This window comes from Salmo trutta, chromosome 25, assembly GCF_901001165.1.
Source record: "Salmo trutta chromosome 25, fSalTru1.1, whole genome shotgun sequence".
NCBI classification, from domain to species: Eukaryota; Metazoa; Chordata; class Actinopteri; order Salmoniformes; family Salmonidae; genus Salmo; species Salmo trutta.
The window spans coordinates 3,021,760-3,040,340 of record NC_042981.1 but is presented as its reverse complement, the minus strand read 5'-3'; the positions used below and the strand labels follow the sequence as shown (position 1 = coordinate 3,040,340).

Genomic DNA, 18,581 nt, shown 5'->3' with positions numbered 1-18,581 from the left:
TTATGAGAGGTATTGACATGTTTAATTCATCGTGCTGTCTGTCTAAACTACTGGCACACAGCTCGGACACCCATGCATATCCCACAAGACCTGCCACCAGAGGTCTCTTCACAGTCCCCAAATCCAGAACAGACTATGGGAGGCGCACAGTACTACATAGAGCCATGACTACATGGAACTCTATGCCTGAGGGCACACAGAGTGTTGTGAAATCTGTTAATGTATTGTAATGTTTTTCAAAATTGTATAAACTTCCTTTTGCTGGACTCCAGTTTTTGTAAGAGGGATTGACCGAGCTGTCTGTTTAAAATACTTGCACACAGCTTGGACACCCATGAAGAGTAGCTGCTGCCTTGGCAGGAACTAATGGGGATCCATAATAAACCCCAGGAAGAGTAGCTGCTGCCTTGGCAGGAACTAATGGGGATCCATAATAAACCCCCAGGAAGAGTAGCTGCTGCCTTGGCAGGAACTAATGGGGATTCATAATAAACCCCAGGAAGAGTAGCTGCTGCCTTGACAGGAACTAATGGGGATCCATAATAAACCCCCAGGAAGAGTAGCTGCTGCCTTGGTAGGAACTAATGGGGATCCATAATAAACCCCAGGAAGAGTAGCTACCGCCTTGGCAGGAACTAATGGGGATCCATAATAAACCCCCAGGAAGAGTAGCTGCTGCCTTGGCAGGAACTAACGGGGATCCATAATAAACCCCCAGGAAGAGTAGCTGCTGCCTTGGCAGGAACTAATGGGGATCCATAATAAACCCCAGGAAGAGTAGCTGCTACCTTGACAAGAACTAATGGGGATCCATAATAAATACAAATAACATTGAAAATCAAATTCAACGTATGTTATACAAGGTTTATCTATGTTGAAATTTGGTTACATTGGTAACATAATCCTGTGGTTGAAATTTCAAATTAAAATGTATGATTTATTTTTTTCAAATCCACTGTATTTTCCACGTAGATTCCACGTCACAATACGTTGACAAATGACCTTGTTTCAACGTTGATTCAACCGGGTTTTGTGCCCAGTGGGAAGACAGTCCCCATGGAACGAGAGAAGCGGTTTATGACATCATGCTTTTATGACATCATGCTTTTATGACATCATGCTTTTATGACATCATGCTTCCTATTTAGAAAAATTGTTTTTGGTTGTAAAAAAAATATTTTTATTTGTATTTTTTTCCAGTTTAATTTGATTAAAAAAACAAATATGATCTGTAAGATGGTTCCATTATGTTTATAAAAACATTATATTTGTAAACAGTATTACGTTGTTAACATTCCTCCTCTCTCTCTTTATAATGGACCTTTATCCAGCTCCTGGGAACAGTATAACATTAACATCCCTCCTCTCTCTCTTTATAATGGACCTTTATCCAGCTCCTGGGAACAGTATAACATTAACATCCCTCCTCTCTCTCTTTATAATGGACCTTTATCCAGCTCCTGGGAACAGTATAACATTAACATCCATCCTCTCTCTCTTTATAATGAACCTTTATCCAGCTCCTGGGAACAGTATAACATCTCTCCTCTCTCTCTTTATAATGAACCTTTATCCAGCTCCTGGGAACAGTATAACATTAACATCCCTCCTCTCTCTCTTTATAATGGACCTTTATCCAGCTCCTGGGAACAGTATAACATTAACATCCATCCTCTCTCTCTTTATAATGGACCTTTATCCAGCTCCTGGGAACAGTATAACATTAACATCCCTCCTCTCTCTCTTTATAATGGACCTTTATCCAGCTCCTGGGAACAGTATAACATTAACATCCCTCCTCTCTCTCTTTATAATGGACCTTTATCCAGCTCCTGGGAACAGTATAACATTAACATCCCTCCTCTCTCTCTTTATAATGGACCTTTATCCAGCTCCTGGGAACAGTATAACATTAACATCCCTCCTCTCTCTCTTTATAATGGACCTTTATCCAGCTCCTGGGAACAGTATAACATTAACATCCCTCCTCTCTCTCTTTATAATGGACCTTTATCCAGTTCCTGGGAACAGTATAACATTAACATCCCTCCTCTCTCTCTTTATAATGAACCTTTATCCAGCTCCTGGGAACAGTATAACATTAACATCCATCCTCTCTCTCTTTATAATGAACCTTTATCCAGCTCCTGGGAACAGTATAACATCTCTCCTCTCTCTCTTTATAATGAACCTTTATCCAGCTCCTGGGAACAGTATAACATTAACATCCCTCCTCTCTCTCTTTATAATGGACCTTTATCCAGCTCCTGGGAACAGTATAACATTAACATCCCTCCTCTCTCTCTTTATAATGGACCTTTATCCAGCTCCTGGGAACAGTATAACATTAACATCCCTCCTCTCTCTCTTTATAATGGACCTTTATCCAGCTCCTGGGAACAGTATAATATCCCTCCTCTCTCTCTTTATAATGGACCTTTATCCAGCTCCTGGGAACAGTATAACATCCCTCCTCTCTCTCTTTATAATGGACCTTTATCCAGCTCCTGGGAACAGTATAACATCCCTCCTCTCTCTCTTTATAATGGACCTTTATCCAGCTCCTGGGAACAGTATAACATCCCTCCTCTCTCTCTCTTTATAATGGACCTTTATCCAGCTCCTGGGAACAGTGTGGGTGTGAGTTAAACCCTCCATAGTGTGTTGCCTTGCCTGTATTATACTGTACACCCACAGGGACCAATGATGGTACCTGGAACTGTATTTAGACACATTAAAACAACATCCTTTTTAGTAGAATTTGATAACAATTTATAAACTGTCTTTTAAAAAAAAGTTCTCAATAGCCTAGTGAGTTTTATCTTGCTTATTGACTACGTTTGGTATGCCCATGTCCAGACTGTAATTTACAGTAGGCCTAGCCTCTATATCAGTGAGAATGTTATAGACGATGTTTAACAACGCATTTCTATACTGAAAGCAAGGCAATTAGAACAATGTGGACTCAAAATATTTAGCAAATATGGGTCCAGGCTATTTAAGGAACTAGGTAATAACGGACTAACATTCGAATTGGAGTCCGGCCAAACGTCACGCACACAAACATTCGTTTTTTTTCTTCTCTGCAATGAGTCTGGATTTGAATCCCTCCCCGACCTTTCAATGCGAACACATTCGGGGTTTGGTCTGATTGTTTGGTCCCAGAAACCAATGGGTTGAGCCAGAAAACACGTGGGTGAAGCAGCGTTTCCAATTGGCTGTGGTTTGACACTATTAGTTAGAGACGATCCAATCGCTGAGTACTTTGTTTCTACCACAAATGACGTCACCCATAGTCGCAGGAAGATGTTTGGGGGTGAATTATTATAGAAAGGGGGTGTGCAGATATGTTAAATGTTTTCAAGCTACATGCGGCTATATCGGTCCACTAATAGAGGACTAGTAAAGGGCCAGCTACTTTTGTGAATCATTTTTTTTATTTAAAAAATGTTATTGTATTTATGAATTTAAAAAAAATGAATATTCAGATTTTTTTTCCCCCCCGGGAACCCTACTTCCTGCGACTATGACGTCACCCAAATTACTTTCAATGATGGCAGATTCAGATTTAAGTACACTATATATAGAAAAGTATGTGGACACCCCTTCAAATGAGTGGATTCGGCTATTTCAGCCATACCTGTTGCTGACAGGTATATAAAATCGAGCACACAGGCACACAATCTCCACAGACAAACTTTGGAAGTAGAAGAGCTCAGTGTTTTAGGATGCCAGCTTTCCAACAGGTCAGTTCGTCACATTTCTGCCCTGCTAGAGTTGCCCTGGTCAGCTGTAAGTGCTGATATTGTGAAGTGGAAACATCTAGGAGCAACAACGGCTCAGCCGCGAAGTGGTAGGCCACACAAACTCCCAGAACGTGACCGCCGAGTGCTGAAGCACGTAGCGTGTAAAAATCATCTGTCCTCGGTTGCAACACTCACTGAGTTCCAAGCTGCACCTGTGATAAGAGAATTATCTAATAAAGGTAAATGAATCAATAAACCATTATGAATTATTAGTCATGTAGCATGGTTAATAATGAATAATCAATGTAATGAACGATTAGTCCGATTAGTCCCAGAAAGTCTAGTAGAGGCTGGAGAGGGAGAGAAATGTGTGTGGTGTGTATTTCGTGTGCCCAAGAGAGCAGAGGACAGATGGTAGAGGGAGTAAAACACTTCAAGGGGTTCCTAACCTTGAGGGAAAGGAAAAGGCAGAGCTGGATAGTGATAAACAGTGTGGGAAGTCAAAGGGGAGATGCAGTTCACCAACAGTTTGTGTGTAAATGCATGTGCGTAAGTAAGGAAGAAACTATATAATGACTGTTTTGTTATCTTGACCTCAGAACGAAGGAATAAAGCTGAATGAACCTTTTGCAGAAAGCTGAGTCCTTGCCTAATTATTATAACCCATTGTCTTACAAACCTTGGGAATTAGTCAAGGCGAATTGATTATTGATTATTATCATTAAGATATAAAATTCCTTTATCAACCTGGAAGCAACGTCAACACAATAACTGTTTGTCGGGAGCTTCATGAAATGGGTTTCCATGGCCAAGCAGCCACACACAAGCCTAAGATCACCAAGCGCAATGCCAAGCATCGGCTGGAGTGGTGTAAAGCTCGCCGCCATTGGACACTGGAGCAGTGGAAACGCATTCTCTGGAGTGTGATGAATCACGCTTTACTATCTGGCAGTTCGACAGACGAATCTGGGTTTGACGGAGGCCAGGAGAACGCTACCTAACCGCATACTTAGTGCCAACTGTAAAGTTTGGTGGAGGAGGAATAATGGTCTGGGGTTGTTTTTCATGGTTTCGGGTCCCTTAGTTCCATTGAAGTGAAATCTCAACGCTACAGCATACAATGACATTCTAGATGATTCTGTGCCTCCAACTTTGTGATTAAGACTAAAGTCTCTAGTGAACGACAGAGGAAGACTTGAGCGTGAGTCATCAGGCAACTTCTGTATCACGGGCTGGAGCCGAGTGTGTGTGTGTGTTTGAGTGTGCATGCATGCATGTGTGAGTGAGTGAGTGAGTGAGTGCGTACTTCTTTGACCCTCTGGATCATGGGCTGTAGCCAATCAGTGTTGACTTCACAGTGGCTGTCCAGGAAGGTCAGGATAGAGGCAGAGGCTGAGTCTGCCCCTCGTACCCGGGACCGGATCAGTCCTAGGACACAGATAAGAGTACAGTATGAGCATGGGAAAACAGCTAACCAGACCTCTGGCTACTGATAGAGAGAACATCAAGGTGTCTAGTTGTAAAGCTGCTTCCCAAAGGCTTGGGGGTAACTGTACCTAGAGCCATGTCTGTATGTAGAGAGTCGAGACGTTGAGGTTCCTGCATTATGATGCATTGACATGACACTACAACCACAGATAGAATAATGAACCAGATAATTCACCGGACGTATAAACGTGAAGCATCCGCATGGTGTTTGCATTCGCTACCAAATATGGTAGTGAGTAGGAAGCCCAGTGGCAGGCAGTGGGAGAAGATGGAAAGAGATGGATTTTGGGCCGACATTCTGCACATTTTCTCATCGATGAAACATTTGATCTCAATACAGTTTTCTGTTCTCAAAACTACAATCTGTGGTCTCCCGAGTGGCGCAGAGGTCTAACGCACTGGAGTGCTTGGGCATGGGAACTAGATCCGGCCCTGACCGGGAGACCCATGAGGCGACTCACAATTGGCCCGGCGTCGTTTGGGTTAGAGGAAGGGTTTGTCCGGCAGGGATGTCCTTGTCCCATTGCGCTCTAGCGACTCCTGTGGCGGGCCTAGCGCAGTGCACGCTGACACGGTCGCCAGGTGTACGGTGTTTTCCTCTGACACGTTGGTGCGGCTGGCTTCCCGGGTTAAGTGAGCAGTGTGAGACTGGCTCAACTGTTCTGGGGAACTACGGTAAACGTATTGCACAAGTTGACTGCAGGTACTTAAAAAGTAGCTACAAATATTCAAAGTTTTGGGGAAAAACTTAAAAGAAATAGTTTTGACATATTGACGGTTCTGAAAAACCAAATACCCTGGGATACTGTATACCACCCAAGCCTACACACGCACACGCGCACCCACACGCACACACACACACACACACGCACACTACTCACCCTCTCGGCGTCCGTTCCTCAGGCAGCGTACTTTGGGGATCTGAGAGAGCAGTTGACAGTCCTCAGCTGGAAAAGAGGAAGGGATGTCACGTCACAAATAGAACACACACGTACACACACACACACACACACACACACACACACACACACACACACACACAAACTGTGATTGTACATTTATTGTTTACACATAAAATGACCAAAACCCAGGGATTATTATTATTATTTAGGAACAGGTCCTTGTTCCATCCACAATGCAATGCCAGATGATGGTCTCTGTCACGTCATACACCACACTGACTGACTGGCTGGCTGACTGGCTGACTGGCTGGCTGGCTGACTGGCTGACTGACTGGCTGGCTGGCTGACTGGCTGGCTGACTGGCTGACTGGCTGGCTGACTGACTGGCTGACTGGCTGACTGGCTGACTGACTGACTGGATGACTGACTGACTGGCTGGCTGACTGACTGACTGGATGACTGACTGACTGGCTGGCTGGCTGACTGACTGACTGACTGACTGACTGGCTGGCTGACTGGCTGACTGGCTGACTGACTGACTGACTGGCTGGCTGACTGGATGACTGACTGACTGGCTGGCTGACTGACTGGATGACTGACTGACTGGCTGGCTGGCTGACTGACTGACTGACTGGCTGGCTGACTGGCTGACTGGCTGACTGACTGACTGACTGGCTGGCTGACTGGATGACTGACTGACTGACTGGCTGGCTGACTGGATGACTGGCTGACTGGATGACTGACTGACTGGCTGACTGACTGACTGGCTGACTGACTGACTGGCTGACTGGATCGCTGACTGACTGGCTGACTGACTGGATGACTGACTGACTGGCTGGATGACTGGATGACTGGATGGCTGAATGACTGACTGACTGACTGGATGACTGGATGACTGACTGGATGACTGACTGACTGGATGACTGACTGACTGACTGGATGACTGACTGGATGACTGACTGACTGGATGACTGGATGACTGACTGGATGACTGACTGGATGACTGACTGACTGGATGACTGGATGACTGACTGACTGGATGACTGACTGACTGACTGGATGACTGACTGACTGACTGACTGACTGACTGACTGACTGACTGACTGGATGACTGGATGACTGACTGGATGACTGACTGACTGGATGACTGGATGGCTGACTGCTACTATTTTATTTTTATTTTTAATAATATGTGAATCACATGTTTATTTGGCGTACCCCCGATGGCATTGCACCTACATCTGGGTGGGAATACCTGTATTAGAGTGTATGATTGTGTGTATCAGAGTGTGTGTGTGTGTATTAGAGTGTGTGAGTGTGTGTGTGTATCAGAGTGTGTGTGTGTGTATTAGAGTGTGTGAGTGTGTGTGTGTATCAGAGTGTGTGTGTGTGTATTAGAGTGTGTGAGTATGTGTGTGTATTAGAGTGTGTGCTTGGATGTGTGTATCAGAGTGTGTGTGTATTAGAGTGTGTGAGTGTGTGTGTGTGTGTGTGTGTGTCAGAGTGTGTGTGTGTATTAGAGTGTGTGTGTGTGTATTAGAGTGTGTGTGTGTATTAGAGTGTGTGAGTGTGTGTGTGTATTAGAGTGTGTGTGTGTATTACAGTGTGTGAGTGTGTGTGTATTAGAGTGTGTGTGTGTATTAGAGTGTGTGTGTGTGTGTGTCTGTATTAGTGTGTGTGTGTATTAGAGTGTGTTCTTGGATGTGTGTATTAGAGTGAGTGCGTGTGTGTGTGTGTGTGTATTAGAGTGTGTGTGTATTTGTTTTAGTCCAAGGGACAGGACAGCTGGTGGGTGGGGGGGGGGGGGGGATTCTCTGGTCCACATGAGACAGATGTTCCATACTTTTAGCCAGATTGTGTGTGTGTGTGTGTGTGTGTGTGTGTGTGTGTGTGTCTGTGGGTGGGTGGGTGTATGGGTGTGTTCACAATGGAGTATTCAATGGTGTATACTCCCTGAGAAGTCTGGGTTTGGGCTCCCGAGTGGCGCAGCGGTCTAAGTCACTGCATCTCAGTGCTAGAGGCGTCACTACAGACCCATGGTTCGATTCCAGGCTGTATCACAACCGGCCGTGATTGGGAGTCCCATAGGGCGGCACACAATTGGCCCAGGGTCGTCCAGATTTGGCCGGGGCGTGCTCCGTCCTCATTTTCCTGTAGTCCACAATCATCTCTTTTGTCTTGATCACATTGAGGGAGAGGTTGTTGTCCTGGCACCACACGGCCAGGTCTCTGACCACTTCCCTATCGGCTGTCTCGTCATTGTCGGTGATCAGGCCTACCACTGTTGTGTCGTCGGCAAATTGAATGATGGTGTTGGAGTCGTGCCTGGCCGTGCAGTCATGAGTGAACAGGGAGTACAGGAGGGGACTGAGCATGCACCCCTGAGGGGCCCCTGCGTTGAGAATCAGCATGGCGGATGTGTCGTTACCTACCCTCACCACCTGGGGGCAGCCCGTCAGGAAGTCCAGGATCCAATTGCAGAGGGAGGTGTTTAGTCCCAGGGTCCTTAGTGATGAGCTTTGAGGGCACTATGGTGTTGAACGCTGAGCTGTAGTTAATGAATAGCATTCTCACATAGGTGTTCCTTTTGTCCAGGTGGGAAAGGGCAGTGTAGAGCGCAATAGAGATTGCATCATCTGGGGATCGGTTGGGGCGGTATGCATATCGGAGTGAGTCTAGGGTTTCTGGGATGATGGTGTTGATGTGAGCCTTGACCAGCCTTTTCAAAGTACTTCATGGCTACAGACGTGAGTGCTTCGGGTCAGTAGTTGTTTAGGCAGGTTACCTTCGTGTTCTTGGGCACAGGGATTATGGTGGTCTGCTTAAAACATGTTGGTATTACAGACTCGGACAGGGAGAGGTTGAAAATGTCAGTGAAGACACTTGCCAGTTGGTCCGCGCATGCTCGCAGTACACGTCCTGGTAATCCGTCTGGCCCTGCGGTCCTGTGAATGTTGACCTGTTTAAAGGTCTTACTCACATCGGCTGAGGAGAGCGTGATAACACAGTCTTCTGGAACAGCTGGTGCTCTCATGCATGTTTCAGTGTTATTTGCCTCGAAGCGAGCATTTAAGTAGTTTACCTCGTCTGGTACGCTCGTGTCACTCGGCAGCTCTCGGCTGTGCTTCCCTTTGTAGTCTGGAATGGTTTGCAAGCCCTGCCACATCCGAAGAGCGTCAGAGCCGGTGTAGTATGATTCGATCTTAGTCCTGTATTGATGCTTTGTCTGTTTGATGGTTCTTCGGAGGGCATAGCAGGATTTCTTATAAGCTTCCGGGTTAGAGTCCCGCTCCTTGAAAGCGGTAGCTCTACCCTTGATGCTCAGTGCGGATGCTGCCTGTAATCCATGGCTTCTGGTTGGGGTATGTTCGTACGGTCACTGTGGGGACGATGTCATCAATGCACTTATTGATGAAGCCGATGACTGATGTGGTTTACTCCTCAATGCCATCGGAGGAAACCTGGAACATATTCCAGTCTGTCTGTGCTAGCAAAACAGTCCTGCAGCTTAGCATCTGCTTCCTCTGACCACTTTTTTTATTGATCTAGTCACTGGTGCTTCCTGCTTTAGTTTTTGCTTGTAAGCAGGAATCAAGAGTATAGAATTATGGTCAGATTTGCCAAATAGTGGGCGAGGGAGAGCTTTGTATGTTTCTCTGTGTGTGGAGTAAAGGTGGTCTTGAGTTTTTTCCCCTCTGGTTGCATATTTAACATGCTGATAGAAATTTGGTAAAACTGATTGAAGTTTCCCTGCATTAAAGTCCCCGGCTACTAGGAGAGCCGCCTCTGGGTGAGCATTTTCTTGTTTGCTTATGGCAGAATACAGCTCATTCAATGCTGTCTTAGTGCCAACCTCCGACTGAGGTGGTATGTAAACAACTACTAAGAATACAGATGAGAACTCTCTCAGTAGGTAGTGTGGTCTACAGCTTATCATGAGATACTCTACCTCAATAGCTCGAGACTTCCTTAGATATCGTGCACCAGCTGTTATTTACAAAATACATAGACCGCCGCCCCTTGTCTTACCAGACGCCACTGTTCTATCCTGCCGGTACATCGTATAACCAGCCAGCTGTATGTTGATGTTGTCGTCATTCAGCCACGACTCCGTGAAGCATAAGATGTTACAGTTTTTAATGTCCCGTTTGTAGTTTAATCTTCCGCGTAACTCTGCGATTTTATTGTCCAAAGATTCCACGTGTTCTCTGGAGTGATGAATCACGCTTCACCATCTCACAGTCCAACGGACGAATCGGGGTTTGGCAGATGCCAGGAGAACTCTACCTACCCAAATGCATAGTGCCAACTGTAAAGTTTGGTGGAGGAGGAATAATGGTCTGGGTCTGTTTTTCATTGTTCGGGCTAGGCCCCTTAGTTCCAGTAAAGGGAACTATGTATGTATGTATGTATGTATGTATGTATGTATGTATGTATGTATGTATGTATGTATGTATGTATGTATGTATGTATGTATATATATATATATATATATATATATATATATATATATATATATATGTGTGTGTTTGTGTACTTTTTACCCCTTTTTCTCCCCAATTTCGTGATAGCCAATTGGTTGTAACAGTCTTGTCCCATCGCTGCAACTCCCCTACGGACTCGAGAGAGGCGAAGGTCGAGAGCCATGCTTCCTCCGAAACACGATCCCAACCAAGCCGCACTGCTTCTTGACACAGTGCTCACTTAACCCGGAAGCCAGCCGCACCAATGTGTCGGAGGATACACCGTCCAGCTGGCGACCTGGTCAGCGTGCACTGCATCCGGCACGCCACAAGGAATCGCTAGAGTGTGATGGAACAAGGAAACCCTGGCCGGCCAAACCCTCCCCTAACCCGGACAACGCTGGGCCAATTGTGCGCCCCCCTCATGGGTCTCCCGGTCACCGCCGGCTGTGACACAGCCTGAGATCCAACCCGGGCTGTAGTGACGCCTCAAGCACTGCGATATTGTGCCTTAGACTGCTGCACTACTCGGGAGGAGAAGGGAAATCTTAACGCTACAGCATACAATGACATTCTAGACGATTCTGTTCTTCCAACTTTGTGGCAACAGTTTGGGGAAGGCCCTTTCCTGTTTCAGCATGACAATGCCCCTGTGCACAAAGCGAAATGGTTTGTCGAGATCGGTGTGGAAGAACTTGACTGGCCTGCACAGAGCCCTGGCCTCAACCCCATCAAACACATTTGGGATGAATTGGAACGCCGACTGCGAGCCAGGCCTAATCGCCCAAAATCAGTGCCCAACCTTACTAATGCTCTTGTGGCTGAACGGAAGCGAGTCCCCGCACTCAATGATCCAATATCTAGTGGAAAGCCTTTCCATGAAGAGTGGAGGCTGTTATAGCAGCAAAGGGGGGACCAACTCCATATTAATGCCCATGGTTTTGGAATGAGATGTTAGACGAGCAGGTGTCCATATACTTTTGGTCATGTAGTGTACATCCCTGGACAAAGCCTCTCTCCTGCTATCTAAATCCTTCAACATGTTTTTATGAATTACCCTCTCACGGTCTCCCTCTATGCCTGTCCCCATCTCACAATCTCTCTTCATGCATTTCTGTGTGTTCTGACAGACCAAAATACAGCAGGTGGAGACAGAGAGAACCAGCTCAGCACAACACAGCAGGTGGGGACAGAGAGAACCAGCTCAGCACTTCTTGTGTCAATGTAAAGAACCTCATAAAGAGTAGAGACTGAAACGGAACCGACAGGGACCTCACAGAGAGCAGAGTTATTTTCAGAGACTCATGCTGGGAGCCATGTAAAGACCAGAGACTATTTAAACAGGAGAACTGAGAAAAAGCAGGGAGGCCTCACGATCAGTACTGAAGTCATCTATCAGGATGATCTCCTGGATCAGAGAGGGAGGGCTCCTCAACAGGACACTGGGAGAGAGAAGACAACATTAAACACTAAATAAGATGGTCAATTCTTAATTAATTCTTTATTGTATGAGGCATACAATAGTGCTTTACTTTTTGATGGTGCGTAGCAGGCTGGAGTGTGTTCTTTGTGTTTTTCAGCAGTGTTCTAGTGTTCTACAGCAGTGTTCTAGTTTTCTATAGTATTGTTCTATAGCAGTGTTCTAGTGTTCTATAGCAGTGTTCTACAGCAATGTTCTAGTGTTCTATAGCAGTATCCTAGTGTTCTATAGCAGTGTTCTAGTGTTCTACAGCAGTGTTCTAGTTTTCTATAGTATTGTTCTATAGCAGTGTTCTAGTGTTCTATAGCAGTGTTCTACAGCAATGTTCTAGTGTTCTATAGCAGTATCCTAGTGTTCTATAGCAGTGTTCTAGTGTTCTACAGCAGTGTTCTACAGCAGTGTTCTATAGCAGTGTTCTAGTGTTCTACAGCAGTGTTCTAGTGTTCTATAGCAGTGTTCTAGTGTTCTACAGCAGTGTTCTAGTGTTCCATAGCAGTGTTTTAGTGTTCCATAGCAGTGTTCTAGTGTTCTATAGCAGTTTTCTAGTGTTCTATAGCAGTGTTCTACAGCAGTGTTCTAGTGTTCTACAGCAGTGTTCTAGTGTTCTACAGCAGTGTTCTAGTGTTGTTTAGTAGTGTTCTAGTGTTCTGTAGCAGTGTTCTAGTGTTCTCCAGCAGTGTTCTCCAGCAGTGTTCTAGTGTTCTATAGCAGTGTTCTAGTGTTCTATAGCAGTGTTCTAGTGTTCCATAGCAGTGTTCTAGTGTTCTACAGCAGTGTTCTAGTGTTCTACAGCAGTGTTCTAGTGTTCTGTAGCAGTGGATCCTTACCTTTTGATGGTGCGTAGCAGGGTGGAGCGAGCCTCATTGTTGAAGGTGATGATGATGCTCGTAGGAGGAAGGGTAGCGTCATAATTCACGGAGGCACACCTACAAACAATAAGAAGCAACATTGTTTTAGTAAAGTATTCACACCTACTGTGCATTGTGTACTGTACACCCCACTCACTATAAAACCCAATGAGTGTTTGCTATCATAACAGCGAATGACATATGATACCATGCCAGCCTATGGATGATGGTTGAAGGTGCAGACATTGCATGAGTGTCTTTTCGAGTAGAGTTGTGTATCTGATGACCCGTTCTGAGCCCAGTCGGTCTCTGTGTAGTGTCATGTGTATCTCTGATGGCCCGTTCTGAGCCCAGTCGGTCTGTGTGTAGTGTCGTGTGTATCTCTGATGGCCCGTTCTGAGCCCAGTCGGTCTGTGTGTAGTCACCTGTAGTGTCGTGTGTATCTCTGATGGCCCGTTCTGAGCCCAATAGGTCTGTGTGTAGTGTCGTGTGTATCTCTGATGGCCCGTTCTGAGCCCAGTCGGTCTGTGTGTAGTCACCTGTAGTGCCGTGTATCTCTGATGGCCCGTTCTGAGCCCAGTCGGTCTGTGTGTAGTGTCGTGTGTATCTCTGATGGCCCGCTCTGAGCCCAGTCGGTCTGTGTGTAGTGCCGTGTATCTCTGATGGCCCGTTCTGAGCCCAGTCGGTCTGTGTGTAGTGCCGTGTATCTCTGATGGCCCGCTCTGAGCACAGTCGGTCTGTGTGTAGTGTCGTGTGTATCTCTGATGACCCGCTCTGAGCCCAGTCGGTCTGTGTGTAGTGTCGTGTGTATCTCTGATGGCCCGCTCTGAGCCCAGTCAGTCACCTGTAGTGTCGTGTGTATCTCTGATGGCCCGCTCTGAGCCCAGTCGGTCTGTGTGTAGTGCCGTGTATCTCTGATGGCCCGCTCTGAGCCCAGTCGGTCTGTGTGTAGTGTCGTGTGTATCTCTGATGACCCGCTCTGAGCCCAGTCGGTCTGTGTGTAGTGTCGTGTGTATCTCTGATGGCCCGCTCTGAGCCCAGTCGGTCTGTGTGTAGTGTCGTGTGTATCTCTGATGACCCGCTCTGAGCCCAGTCGGTCTGTGTGTAGTGCTGTGTATCTCTGATGGCCCGCTCTGAGCCCAGTCAGTCACCTGTAGTGTCGTGTGTATCTCTGATGGCCCGCTCTGAGCCCAGTCGGTCTGTGTGTAGTGCTGTGTATCTCTGATGGCCCGCTCTGAGCCCAGTCGGTCTGTGTGTAGTGCCGTGTATCTCTGATGGCCCGCTCTGAGCCCAGTCAGTCACCTGTAGTGTCGTGTGTATCTCTGATGGCCCGCTCTGAGCCCAGTCGGTCTGTGTGTAGTGCTGTGTATCTCTGATGGCCCGCTCTGAGCCCAGTCGGTCTGTGTGTAGTGTCGTGTGTATCTCTGATGGCCCGCTCTGAGCCCAGTCAGTCACCTGTAGTGCCGTGTATCTCTGATGGCCCGCTCTGAGCCCAGTCGGTCTGTGTGTAGTCACCTGTAGTGCCGTGTATCTCTGATGGCCCGTTCGGAGCCCAGGCGGTCGCTCTCGGCCAGGTTGAAGGCGTGGTCTCTGTAGGGGTCGTCTCCCGCCTTCAGCTGTTTCTCCAACAGGTACGCCTTCTCATCGAAACTACCTATGAGCTGACCCTGCTGCTGCTCCGCCCACGGAGACTGGGTCACCTGCGGGGGGGGGGGGGGGGGGGCAGAACAAAACACAGAGGTCAGGATTCAAGAGGTCAAAACTCAGGAAGTAAAGGTAAAGAGGAAAGAGGAGTTACCAGTTAGAAGATGGATGTCAACACTCTGATGTCATCTTTGTCTCTCACACAGTTCGATGGTGACCCTATCAACTTCATTTGAAAAGCTTAGCTACTCTACCACCTGATCCATAATCTGAGACAACCCAGTTAGTGATCTCTATAATGACCGTGATGTTATCTGGAACCTTTTAACCATAGGAGTGAGAGGGGAGACAGAGGAGGTGTAGGAGTGAGCGGGGAGACAGAGGAGGTGTAGGAGTGAGAGGGGAGACAGAGGAGGTGTAGGAGTGAGAGGGGAGACAGAGGAGGTGTAGGAGTGAGAGGGGAGACAGAGGAGGTGTAGGAGTGAGAGGGGAGACAGGAGGTGTAGGAGTGAGAGGGGAGACAGAGGAGGTGTAGGAGTGAGAGGGGAGACAGAGGAGGTGTAGGAGTGAGAGGGGAGACAGGAGGTGTAGGAGTGAGAGGGGAGACAGAGGAGGTGTAGGAGTGAGAGGGGAGACAGAGGAGGTGTAGGAGTGAGAGGGGAGACAGAGGAGGTGTAGGAGTGAGAGGGGAGACAGAGGAGGTGTAGGAGTGAGAGGGGAGACAGAGGAGGTGTAGGAGTGAGAGGGGAGACAGAGGAGGTGTAGGAGTGAGCGGGGAGACAGAGGAGGTGTAGGACTGAGAGGGGAGACAGGAGGTGTAGGAGTGAGCGGGGAGACAGAGGAGGTGTAGGAGTGAGAGGGGAGACAGGAGGTGTAGGAGTGAGAGGGGAGACAGAGGAGGCGTAGAATTGAGAGGTGAGACAGAGGAGATGTAGGAGTGAGTGAAAGACAATAGAATAGAGGAGGAATGGAAGGAGAGAAGAGTAGAGAGAAGAGAGACAGCTGCATTCTTCAGCTCTGTGTTCTTAACGGTCCTCTGTGTTATTAACGGTCCTCTAGGTTATTAACGGTCCACTGTGTTCTTAACGGTCCTCTGTGTTATTAACGGTCCTCTAGGTTATTAACGGTCCTCTGTGTTATTAACGGTCCTCTGTGTTATTAACGGTCCTCTGTGTTATTAACGGTCCTCTAGGTTATTAACGGTCCTCTGTGTTATTAACGGTCCTCCAGGTTATTAACGGTCCTCTGTGTTATTAACGGTCCTCTGTGTTATTAACGGTCCTCTAGGTTATTAACGGTCCTCTAGGTTATTAACGGTCCTCTGTGTTATTAACGGTCATCCAGGTTATTAACGGTCCACTGTGTTATTAACGGTCCTCTGTGTTATTAACGGTCCTCTAGGTTATTAACGGTCCTGTGTTATTAACGGTCCTCTAGGTTATTAACGGTCCACTGTGTTATTAACGGTCCTCTAGGTTATTAACGGTCCTCTGTGTTATTAACGGTCCTCTGTGTTATTAACGGTCCTCTAGGTTATTAACGGTCCTCTAGGTTATTAACGGTCCTCTAGGTTATTAACGGTCCTCTAGGTTATTAACGGTCCTCTGTGTTATTAACGGTCCTCTAGGTTATTAACGGTCCTCTAGGTTATTAACGGTCCTCTAGGTTATTAACGGTCCTCTGTGTTATTAACGGTCCACTGTGCTATTAACGGTCCTGTGTTATTAACGGTCCTCTAGGTTATTAACGGTCCTCTGTGTTATTAACGGTCCACTGTGCTATTAACGGTCCTGTGTTATTAACGGTCCTGTGTTATTAATGGTCCTCTGTGTTATTAACGGTCCTCTGTGTTATTAACGGTCCTCTAGGTTATTAACGGTCCTGTGTTATTAACGGTCCTCTAGGTTATTAACGGTCCACTGTGTTATTAACGGTCCTCTGGTTATAGAGAGACACACACCCCAACCCCTGATCTTACCGGAAGCAGCTGTTTCAGCATGTTCAGCCACGACTCGCTGAAACATTGGATATTACAGTTTTTAATGTCATTTTACATTTTTGTCATTTTAGCAGACGCTCTTATCCAGAGCGACTTACAGTAGTGAATGCATACATTTCATTAAAAAAAAAATCCGTACTGGTCCCCCGTGGGAATCGAACCCATAACCCTGGCGTTGCAAACACCATGCTCTACCAACTGAGCTACATGTCCCGTTCATGGGATAGTCTCGAACAGACCACATCCAGTTTATTCTCCAGTAAATACACATTCGCCAGTAGAACGGAGGGTAAAGGCGGATTGTCCACTTGCTGACGCAGTCTCACCAGGCATCCGGCTCTTTGCCCTCTGTAACGGCGACTCCTCTTCATACGAATAAACGCTGATTTTGTTCCGGGAAGAGCAGTATATCTTTTGCGTCCGACTCATTAATAAGGAAAAAAAATCCTCGTCCAGTTCGAGGTGAGTAATCACTGTTCTGATGTCCTTGAAGCTATTTTCAGTCATAGGAAATGATGGCGGAAACATTATGTGCAAAAAAAGTTAAAAACAGCAACAAAAACAAATAAAATAACAGCACAGTTGGTCAGGAGCCCCCCGGTGCCATGTTGTTTCTTGAGTGATGTTTAAAATGTCAGCTACATTGACAATGTTCGCTCTTGGATGGATATAAATGTCCAAGAACGTCCAATAAACGTCCAAACGCAGGTCAGGGACGTGCTACCTGTCCCAGACCTGCTGTCCCAGACCTGCTGGAACCCTGACCTGTTCACCGGACATGCTACCTGTCCCAGACCTGCTGTTTTCAACTCTCTAGAGACAGCAGGAGCGGTAGAGATACTCTCAAAGATCGGCTATGAAAAAGCCAACTGACACTTACTCTTGTGTTAGTGACTTGTTGCACCCTCGACAACTACTATGATTATTATTATTTGACCCTGCTGGTCATTTATGAACATTTGAACATCTTGGCCATGTGCTGTTATAATCTCCACCCGGCACAGCCAGAAGAGGACTGGCCACCCCTCATAGCCTGGTTCCTCTCTAGGTTTCTTCCTAGGTTTTGGCCTTTCTAGGGAGTTTTTCCTAGCCACCGTGCTTCTACACCTGCATTGCTTGCTGTTTGGGGTTTTAGGCTGGTTTTCTGTACATCACTTTGAGATATCAGCTGATGTAAGAAGGGCTATATAAATAAATTTGATTTGATAAACAACAACATACACTGAGTGTACAAAACATCAAGAACGCCTGCTCTTTCCATGACATAGACTGACCAGGCGAATCCAGGTGAAAGCTATGATCCCTTATTGATGTGACTTGTTAAATCCACTTCAATCAGTGTAGATAAAGGGGAAGAGACCGGTTAAAGAAGGATTTCTAAGCCTTGAGACAATTGAGACATGGATTGTGTCTGTGTGCCATTCAGTGGGTGAATGGGGAAGACAAAATATTTATGTGCCTTTGAACGGGGTATTCAAGAAGACACCAAGACAGAATCGACATTGGATATTGCCTAATTCTGCTTCTCATTGTCATCACTCTTGGGAATTTTCTTTGGGCTAAGACTTATTTTTTTTTAGGTGCCAAGCGCACCGGTTTGAGTGTGTTAAGAACTGCAATGCTGCTGGGTTTTTCTACGATTAAACAGTTTCCTGTGTGTATCAAGAATTGTCCACCACCCAAATTACATCCAGCCAACTTGACACAACTGTGGGAAGCATTGGAGTCAACATGGGCCAGCGTCCCTGTGGAAACGCTTTCGACACCTCGTCGAGTCCATTCCCTTCAGAAACTATTCACACCCCTGGACTTTTTCCAAATGTTGTTGTGTTACAGACGGAATTTAAAATTGATTAAATAGCAATTTTTTGGGTCACACACAATACCGCATAATGTCAAAGTGGAATTATGTTTTTCGAAATTTTTCGAAATTAATTACAAATTCAGCTTGAAATGTCTTGAGTCAATTAGTATTAACTTTGTTATTACAAGCCTAAATAAGTTCAGGAGC

General features: G+C 46.4%; 1 protein-coding gene across 1 annotated transcript in view; it reads right to left on the bottom strand.

Moving 5' to 3' along the window:
* Positions 1 to 18,581, bottom strand: part of LOC115161837 (polypeptide N-acetylgalactosaminyltransferase 16-like) — a 52,853-nt gene that overhangs the window by 20,034 nt on the left and 14,238 nt on the right. Inside the window, exons 2-6 of the mRNA XM_029712645.1 lie at positions 14,443 to 14,627; positions 12,907 to 13,005; positions 11,974 to 12,041; positions 6,116 to 6,181; positions 5,053 to 5,174 (exon numbers count right to left, since the gene is read on the bottom strand). Of these exons, the coding sequence (XP_029568505.1) occupies positions 5,053 to 5,174; positions 6,116 to 6,181; positions 11,974 to 12,041; positions 12,907 to 13,005; positions 14,443 to 14,627 (540 nt within the window). The remainder of the gene's footprint in view (positions 1 to 5,052; positions 5,175 to 6,115; positions 6,182 to 11,973; positions 12,042 to 12,906; positions 13,006 to 14,442; positions 14,628 to 18,581) is intronic.